The sequence below is a fragment of the Staurois parvus genome, unplaced genomic scaffold, assembly GCF_062004578.1.
Source record: "Staurois parvus isolate SC_StPar_1 unplaced genomic scaffold, SC_StPar_1.0 ptg003173l, whole genome shotgun sequence".
NCBI classification, from domain to species: domain Eukaryota; kingdom Metazoa; phylum Chordata; class Amphibia; order Anura; family Ranidae; genus Staurois; species Staurois parvus.
In genome coordinates, this window is record NW_028320969.1 from 12,501 (window position 1) to 22,500 (window position 10,000).

Below are 10,000 nucleotides of genomic sequence, written 5' to 3' on the forward strand. Positions count from 1 at the left end.
ACCCCCATCAGTAGGTCAGCCCCGCGACTACCCCCATCAGTAGGTCAGCCCCGCGACTACCCCCATCAGTAGGTCAGCCCCGCGACTACCCCCATCAGTAGGCCAGCCCTGCGACTACCCCCATCAGTAGGTCAGTCCTGCGACTACCCCCATAAGTAGGTCAGCCCCGCGACTACCCCCATCAGTAGGTCAGTCCTGCGACTACCCCCATCAGTAGGTCAGCCCCGCGACTACCCCCATCAGTAGGTCAGTCCTGCGACTACCCCCATCAGTAGGTCAGCCCTGCGACTACCCCCATCAGTAGGTCAGCCCTGCGACTACCCCCATCAGTAGGTCAGCCCTGCGACTACCCCCATCAGTAGGTCAGCCCTGCGACTACCATACATAGCACACGCTAGGAGTGAAGTCCAACTACATGCATGTCACCTCCAGGACTTCTATTACTTATATGTGACAGGTTTATTATACTCCCGGAGGATCCACTCAGGGCTGTGAGAGGAGAGAAGCACACAGAGCAGCTATGTATGGGGGAATGTACGGGTGTACGGGGGAATGTACGGGTGTATGGGGGAATGTACGGGTGTAAGGTGTACGGGTGTATGGGGGAATGTACGGGTGTAAGGGGGAACGTACGGGTGTAAGGGGGAACGTACGGGTGTATGGGGGAACGTACAGGTGTATGGGGGAACGTACGGGTGTATGGGGGAATGTACGGGTGTATGGGGGAACGTACGGGTGTAAGGTGTACGGGTGTATGGGGGAACGTACGGGTGTATGGGGGAACGTACGGGTGTAAGGTATACGGGTGTATGGGGGAACGTACGGGTGTAAGGTGTACGGGTGTATGGGGGAATGTACGGGTGTATGGGGGAATGTACGGGGGAACGTACGGGTGTATGGGGGAACGTACGGGTGTAAGGTGTACGGGGGAACGTACGGGTGTATGGGGGAATGTACGGATGTATGGGGGAACGTACGGGTGTATGGGGGAACGTACGGGTGTAAGGTGTACGGGTGTATGGGGAACGTACGGGTGTATGGGGGAACGTACGGGTGTAAGGTGTACGGGTGTATGGGGGAACGTACGGGTGTATGGGGGAACGTACGGGTGTACGGGGGAACGTACGGGTGTACGGGGGATGTACGGGAATGTGGGGGATGTACGGGAATGTGGGGGATGTACAGGGGATGTTCTGACAGGAAGCTTCAATGAACTACCACAACACTCCACACTCCTCCGTGGCAGTTCACTGAAAACTACAACCACAGCCGCTAAAGCAGTTGATTCATTCATGGAAGTTCGTGAATGAATGACACGGCCGTGTGGGCGGAGCCCCAGTCAGCTGCGCTGATTTCTCATTTGACGTATAGTAGGAGAAACTTCTCCCCGTGTTATCTGTCAGAGGGAGGGGGAGGGGGGCCATGGCTGCAGCTATGGGAACACGTTACATGTTCCACCCTCAAAAGGAGCGGAACATGTAACATGTTCCAAAAGGTGAACTTATCCTTTAAGTCCCTGTCCTTTAAAAAACGCTCACAAACTGCGGCAAAAGCGCGTTAAAACCGCACATGCGTCTTTGCTGTGTATCTGCGGCGGATCAGTGTGAAAGTAGCCATAAGCCCAGTGGTGGAGAAGCCTGCCATCTACAGTACAAGACCAGGTACTACACTGCAACTAGACGGCTGCGTTTCCTTGTTGTTTGTGAATGGCTCGCCATGAGCCATGTAGTGCCATGTAGTGCCATATAGAGCCATGTAGTGCCATGAGCATTGTAGTGCCATATAGAGCCATGTAGTGCCATGAGCATTGTAGTGCCATATAGAGCCATGTAGTGCCATATAGTGCCATGTAGTGCCATGTAGTGCCATGTAGTGCCATATAGAGCCATGTAGTGCCATATAGAGCCATGTAGTGCCATATAGAGCCATGTAGTGCCATGAGCATTGTAGTGCCATATAGAGCCATGTAGTGCCATATAGAGCCATGTAGTGCCATATAGAGCCATGTAGTGCCATATAGAGCCATGTAGTGCCATATAGAGCCATGAGCATTGTAGTGCCATATAGAGCCATGTAGTGCCACATAGTGCCATGTAGTGCCATATAGAGCCATGTAGTGCCATGTAGTGCCATGTAGTGCCATGAGCATTGTAGTGCCATATAGAGCCATGAGCATTGTAGTGCCATATAGAGCCATGTAGTGCCATATAGTGCCATGTAGTGCCATATAGAGCCATGTAGTGCCATGAGCATTGTAGTGCCATATAGAGCCATGTAGTGCCATATAGTGCCATGTAGTGCCATATAGAGCCATGTAGTGCCATATAGAGCCATGAGCATTGTAGTGCCATATAGAGCATTGTAGTGCCATATAGAGCCATGTAGTGCCATGAGCATTGTAGTGCCATATAGAGCCATGTAGTGCCATATAGTGCCATGTAGTGCCATATAGTGCCATGTAGTGCCATATAGAGCCATGTAGTGCCATATAGAGCCATGTAGTGCCATGAGCATTGTAGTGCCATATAGAGCCATGTAGTGCCATATAGAGCCATGTAGTGCCATATAGAGCCATGTAGTGCCATATAGAGCCATGTAGTGCCATATAGAGCCATGAGCATTGTAGTGCCATATAGAGCCATGTAGTGCCATGTAGAGCCATGTAGTGCCATGAGCATTGTAGTGCCATGTAGAGCCATGTAGTGCCATGTAGTGCCATGTAGAGCCATGTAGTGCTATGAGCATTGTAGTGCCATGTAGTGCCATATAGAGCCATGTAGTGCCATGTAGAGCCAATGCGCATTGTAGTGCCATGTAGAGCCATGTAGTGCCATATAGAGCCATGTAGTGCCATGAGCATTGTAGTGCCATATAGAGTCATTTAGTGCCATGTAGAGCCATGTAGTGCCATGTAGAGCCATGTAGAGCCATGTAGAGCCATGTGGTGCCATGTGGTGCCATGTAGAGCCATGTAGTGCCATGTAGAGCCATTTTAGAGCCATGTAGAGCCATGTGGTGCCATGTAGAGCCATGTAGAGCCATGTGGTGCCATGTGGTGCCATGTAGAGCCATGCGGTGCCATGTAGAGCCATGCGGTGCCATGTAGAGCCATGTAGTGCCATGTAGAACCATGTAGTGCCATGAGTATTGTAGTGCCACGTAGAGTCATGTAGTGCCATTAAAATAAGAAATATTCCTGACACAAATATCTGGACCCCAATGGACGCATTATTTTTATGTTTACCGAGCCAAAGCTCAGGAAGGGGAGCTGGGTTTGGCTCTTGTTTGGCTCTTGTTTAGCTCTGGTTTAGCTCTGGTTTGGCTTCGGTTTGACTCCAGTTTTGCTCCGGTTTGGTTCTGGTTTGGCTCTTAGGCAAAACTTACTGGCCTTCAGCTGGTTTCACTGACCTGAGCTGATACCTCAGCACAATATTCGCAGTAGTGAGATGATGAGTTGGGTGCGGGGTGAGCGTGCCACATGTGCATTGATTTTGATTGGTTGATTATATCACTATGGAGATTCTCCATATTATCTCACCAGCAATATTAGGACTTGACTGACCTGAGCTGCTGCGGGTTCTCATGCAGACCCACCACCCAGTAGTGATCGGACTTTCCTTTGCAGTGTTCTCGGGTGTTGCAGACCGGCGTCCACGTGTCCCCCAAACCTCTGTTCAGTAGCCTCACCACCCCCTCCGAATCCACAGAACAACGGGCTGCCTAACGAGGGAAAGAACAGACAATCAACGCGAACAGCAAGAGAACGAATATCGTCCACCGGGGGGGGGGGGGGGGGTGTAAAGTGTGCGGGGGGTCCAATCATTGTGCCACACTCATGGATCAGCCGCCGTATTCCGAGACACAAAAACAGTCATTTGTTTCTTTTCCTAGACTGGGGGAGCCTCAGGATCAGAATATATTTCTTCATTACGCTTTTTTTTGGTGAACAAGTATTTGCTCCTAAATGGTTTGCTTCCATTTTTCACTCTTAAATGATACAATACAAATATTATTACAGGAAGACAACCCGAGAAATACAAAATGCAGTTTGTAAATGATGATTTATTAACCACTTCCCATCCGGCCGCTGTATATAAACAGCCAGACGGTGGCAGTGCAGGGGCAGGTAGCCGTTTATAAACGTCCTCCCCGCCCCCTACTTGTGTGCGCACCCTGGGAACGCGCTGCACCGCGATCTGGTGCCCTCTGTGTCCTCCGAACACAGTGGAACACCAATCGTTGTACGGGACCTCTGTGCGAGGTCCCGATCATGTGATCACTGATTGGCCAATCAGTGATCACATGAAGAGTAGTAAACATGATGTCACTTCTGACATCGTTGCCTACTACATGTGAAATCTGTGAATGATCACAGAGATCACACGGTACAGGGCCATTCACAACAGCCTTGTACCATGTGACAAGCTGTGACCAATCACAGCTCTCACAGTATTTCTCAATGGCTGCAGGAATGCAGACAGAGAGAAGGAGAAATGATTCCTCTTACAGCCTTTATGGGTGTAAAAGCAATCAGTGTAAAAAAAATAAATAAATAAAACTCATCACCCCCCACAAGCAGTACAGTGTCACCATGGTGACCCCACACTGCTAGGGTGACAGTATGTAACAAAAAAAATAGTAATAAAATAAAAAAAAATAAAAATGTAAAAAACTTTTTTTAAATTATAATTTTTGGTTATAAACTAATTTGGGTTATTTTTTTTACTAAAAAGATAACGGAATAAATTTTGGCCAAGATTTATGATGAAATATTATTTATTTGCAAAATTGTATAAGAAAAACACTTTTTTTCAACATTTTTGGACTTTTTGATTTATATAGCAAAAACAATAAAAATCCCAGCGGTGAATAAATACCACCAAAATAAAGTTTTATCTGTCTCAAAAAATGCTAAAAAATTCATCTGGGTACAGTGTTGCATGACCGCGTAATTGTCATTCAAAGTGTGATAGCGCTGAAAGCTGAAAATTGCCCTGGATTGGAAGGGGGGCAAGTGTCCGGACCGGAAGGGGGGAAAAGTGTCCGGACCGGAAGGGGGGAAAAGTGTCCGGACCGGAAGGGGGGGGAAGTGTCCGGACCGGAAGGGGGGGGAAGTGTCCGGACCGGAAGGGGGGGAAGTGTCCGGACCGGAAGGGGGGGGAAGTGTCCGGACCGGAAGGGGGGGAAGTGTCCGGACCGGAAGGGGGGGGAAGTGTCCGGACCGGAAGGGGGGGGAAGTGTCCGGACCGGAAGGGGGGGGGGAAGTGTCCGGACCGGAAGGGGGGGGGGGGAAGTGTCCGGACCGGAAGGGGGGGGGGGGGGAAGTGTCCGGACCGGAAGGGGGGGGGGGAAGTGTCCGGACCGGAAGGGGGGGGGGAAGTGTCCGGACCGGAAGGGGGGGGGAAGTGTCCGGACCGGAAGGGGGGGGGGGGAGTGTCCGGACCGGAAGGGGGGGGGGAAGTGTCCGGACCGGAAGGGGGGGGGGGAAGTGTCCGGACCGGAAGGGGGGGGGGGAAAGTGTCCGGACTGGAAGGGGGGAAAGTGTCCGGACCGGAAGGGGGGGGGGAAGTGTCCGGACCGGAAGGGGGGGGGAAGTGTCCGGACCGGAAGGGGGGGGGAAGTGTCCGGACCGGAAGGGGGGGGGGGGGAGTGTCCGGACCGGAAGGGGGGGAAGTGTCCGGACCGGAAGGGGGGGGAAGTGTCCGGACCGGAAGGGGGGGGGAGTGTCCGGACCGGAAGGGGGGGGGAAGTGTCCGGACCGGAAGGGGGGGGGAAGTGTCCGGACCGGAAGGGGGGGGGAAGTGTCCGGACCGGAAGTGGGGGGGGAGTGTCCGGACCGGAAGGGGGGGGGAAGTGTCCGGACCGGAAGGGGGGGGGAAGTGTCCGGACCGGAAGGGGGGGGGGGAAGTGTCCGGACCGGAAGGGGGGGGGAAGTGTCCGGACCGGAAGGGGGGGGGAAGTGTCCGGACCGGAAGGGGGGGGGAAGTGTCCGGACCGGAAGTGGGGGGGGAGTGTCCGGACCGGAAGGGGGGGGGAAGTGTCCGGACCGGAAGGGGGGGGGAAGTGTCCGGACCGGAAGGGGGGGGAAGTGTCCGGACCGGAAGGGGGGGGAAGTGTCCGGACCGGAAGGGGGGGGGGAAGTGTCCAGACCGGAAGGGGGGGGGGGAGTGTCCGGACCGGAAGGGGGGGGGAAGTGTCCGGACCGGAAGGGGGGGGGGAAGTGTCCGGACCGGAAGGGGGGGGGGGAAGTGTCCGGACCGGAAGGGGGGGAAAGTGTCCGGACCGGAAGGGGGGGGGGGAGAGTGTCCGGACCGGAAGGGGGGGGGGGAGAGTGTCCGGACCGGAAGGGGGGAGAGTGTCCGGACTGGAAGGGGGGAGAGTGTCCGGACTGGAAGGGGGGGAGAGTGTCCGGACTGGAAGGGGGGGAAAGTGTCCGGACTGGAAGGGGGGGAAAGTGTCCGGACTGGAAGGGGGGGAAAGTGTCCGGACTGGAAGGGGGGAAAGTGTCCGGACTGGAAGGGGGGAAAGTGTCCGGACTGGAAGGGGGGAAAGTGTCCGGACTGGAAGGGGGGGAAAGTGGTCCGGACTGGAAGGGGGGAAAGTGTCCGGACTGGAAGGGGGGAAAGTGTCCGGACTGGAAGGGGGGGAAAGTGTCCGGACTGGAAGGGGGGAAAGTGTCCGGACTGGAAGGGGGGGAAAGTGTCCGGACTGGAAGGGGGGAAAGTGTCCGGACTGGAAGGGGGGAAAGTGTCCGGACTGGAAGGGGGGAAAGTGTCTGGACTGGAAGGGGGGAAAGTGTCCGGACTGGAAGGGGTTAAGGGGAAAAAAAGTCCAAACCTGCCTGGCCCTGTGTGAAAAAGTAATGGCCCCCCCCCTCCATCATGAATGAACTGCGATTAACCACATTTTTTAGAAAGCCGAGTTAAATGTCACTTGCCAGACCTGTTGAATCAAGAAATCACCTAAATAGAAGCTGTCTGACAAAGTGAAGCGCGCTAAAAGATCTTACAGCAATACTAAAGGTTCATTTTTTTTGGGGGGGGGGGGGGTGAGAAATAACAAACATGTCTATACTTACCTGCCGTGTGTAATGGAGAAGGCGACCATTTCCCCGCCATGAGATCTGTAAAAATCGCTCTCCATTTCTGCGATATTTACGGAGACTCGGGCTCATCTGTCGCCGTGGTTTTTATTCTTGCCAATATTGAGCGCCAGCGATTTTATGTTTTCACAGAAGTTCGTTTCCAGCAGCAGATTTATTGCTGTTAATGAAATCCACAAAGTAAGGAACCCAAAACATCGCCGGCAGCCAATGGAACGCATCCGTAGGCTGATATTATTCCGTCACCTAGTGGCCGTTGGCTGAAATGCACTTAAATGCTCAAACGCTGGGAAAGCTGCGTGGAGCGTCCATTCTTAGCGATTATTTTTAAGGGAAAGACGTTTTTTATGCAACTTAAATGTTTGTCCATATTGATGACAGTTAGGGCCGGTTCACACCATAGAAACGCAGTACAGATGCGTTCCGGATGAGTTTCCAAATGCGTGGTTTCGGCGCATTTTTAATGCGTTCCAGTTCATTTCCCCCCCTCTCCCTTTTTTTCTGTTTAAATATGGACATGTGCGTTCCGGTGCATTTTTGATGCATTTTACCACATTCCAGTACAGTTCTGTGCAGGAAAAATGCAGCCGGTTCTACTTTTTCTGCATCCGGAACTGCAAGCGCTGATGTGAACTAGGACACTGACAACCATATCACCGACTTTCTGTGCGTTTTGGATGCAGAAAAAAAAGCAACTGCAACGCACGGAGTGTGAACTGGCCCTAAATAGGGAAATGTGCGTTCCAGTGCGTTTTTGGTGCATTTGTGATGCATTCCGGTGCATTTTTGATGAGTTCCAGTTCATTTTTCCCCTCTTTTCTTCAATTTAAATATGGGCATGTGCGTTCCAGTGCATTTCTGGTGCGTTCCGGTGCCTTTTTTGATGCGTTTTACCGCGTGCAATTTTGATGCATTCAAAAATTGTGCGACTTCACTGGGTCTCCTGTTGGGACAGGAGAGACCAAGAAAGCCGCGGAAGGTAGCGGGAGAGGGGTGGGGGATGGGGGCGTTCCCACCAGCAGCTAATTAGCAGCTAGGATTGCTTTTACAAGAAAGCCGACCGCCGGCTGAAAAAAAAAAAATTTGGTGCCGGGATGATGTCTGCAGCTGCGAGCGACACCCAGATATAACCAGCAAAAGTCCAGCAGTGTACCGGCACAGCGCTGGTCTGCAAGTGAGGAGAAGTCCAGGCATGGCTGTATTATACAGATCTACGGGACAAGCTGGAACTATGTATACACCGGACCTGGGGGGTCCCTCTAGAGTGGGGGGAGGTCTCTAAACAAAGGGCCAGTATACTGTCCTTCAGACTTTAGGGAGCTGGACTCTGGCCAGTGGGAGTAGAAAATGTCCCATCACTGGTGTCAGTAGGAGGAACAGCGCCTCAGCGTCCGGGGGGAGGAACAGCGCCCCCTCGTCGGTGTCCGGGGGGAGGTACAGCGCCCCCTCGTCGGCGTCCGGGGGGAGGTACAGCGCCCCCTCGTCGGCGTCCGGGGGGAGGTACAGCGCCCCCTCGTCGGCGTCCGGGGGGAGGTACAGCGCCCCCTCGTCGGCGTCCGGGGGGAGGTACAGCGCCCCCTCGTCGGCGTCCGGGGGAGGAACAGCGCCCCCTCGTCGGCGTCCGGGGGAGGAACAGCGCCCCGTCGTCGGCGTCCGGGGGAGGAACAGCGCCCCGTCGTTGGTGTCAGTGGGGGGAAATGCAAAAGCGCTACTATTTATTTAAATACATGATATTCATTAAAAAGCCGAATACAATACAATTAAATATAAAAAAAAAAAAAACCAGTCCGTTTCGCTTTCAGTTTTCGGCCAAATGCATCCGGAATTTTCGGTTTTGCTTCAAGAATTTTAATTTCGCTAGTTTTAATTAAATGCTTCAGACTGATGATTTTTCCTGCATGTGTGCAAAAAAGTTCTGTACTTTAGCCCTCACCCTGGACCTTGTCGTAGGCGATGACGGAGTTCACACTATAAGCAGACTTTACTTTGTAATACATTTTACTTCTATACTTCTTACCTTCTGCACTGAAGCCGAGCCAGGACAGGTAACTCTTCCTGGACAGGGGCAGAGGGTCGCCATGCAGGACCTGCCTCTTCTTCTTCCCCAGCTCCAGGAGCTGCATGCCGAGGCATTGCTCTCCATCGAATCCCGTACCTGGGCGGCAGACAGAAGACACGGTCACACCCGTCCTATGATCCGGGAAATTTCAACCACTTCCAGGCTGGATTTTGTTGGTAGGAGTCAAATCTAGGGTGCAGGGACTCCCCCCTTCTGAGTGACTCTGTCTCCACTCCCTACCCACCTATGAGCACTGTCCCTTGGTTTCACCCTCTACCCACTTCTGAGCACCGACCCCTGGTTCCACCCTCTACCCACCTCTGAACACTGTTCCTTGGTTCCACCCCCTGCCCACCTCTGAGCAGCAACCCTGGTTCCACCCCCTACCCACCTCTGAGCACCACCCCCTGGTTTCACCATCTACCCACTTCTGAGCACTGCCTCCTGGTTTCTTCCCTTACCCTTTGCCGAGCACCGTCCCTTGGTTCCACCCCCTACACCCACCACTGAGCACTGCCCCTTGGTTCTACCCCCTACCCACCACTGAGCACTGCCCCCTGGTTCCACCCTCTACCCACCTCTGAGCATCAACCATGGTTCACCCCTCTACCACCTCTGAGCAATGCCCCTTGGTTCCACCACCTACCGACCACTGAGCACCGCCCCCTGGTTCCACCCTCTACCCACCTCTGAGCACCGTCCCTTGGTTCCACCACCTACCCACCTCTGAGCACCGTCCCTTGGTTCCACCACCTACCCACACCTGAGCCCCATCCCTTGGTTCCACCCCCTACCCACCTCTGAGCACCGTCCCTTGGTTCCACCCCCTACCTACCTCA

General features: G+C 53.6%; 1 protein-coding gene across 1 annotated transcript in view; it reads right to left on the minus strand.

The window, feature by feature from the left end:
- LOC149428512 (WD repeat and HMG-box DNA-binding protein 1-like) overlaps nt 1-10,000 on the minus strand; it is a gene marked incomplete at its 5' end in the record, with an annotated part of 58,664 nt that overhangs the window by 9,157 nt on the left and 39,507 nt on the right. Inside the window, 3 exon segments of the mRNA XM_089667318.1 lie at nt 3,563-3,716; nt 4,508-4,510; nt 9,120-9,257. Of these exon segments, the coding sequence (XP_089523444.1) occupies nt 3,563-3,716; nt 4,508-4,510; nt 9,120-9,257 (295 nt within the window).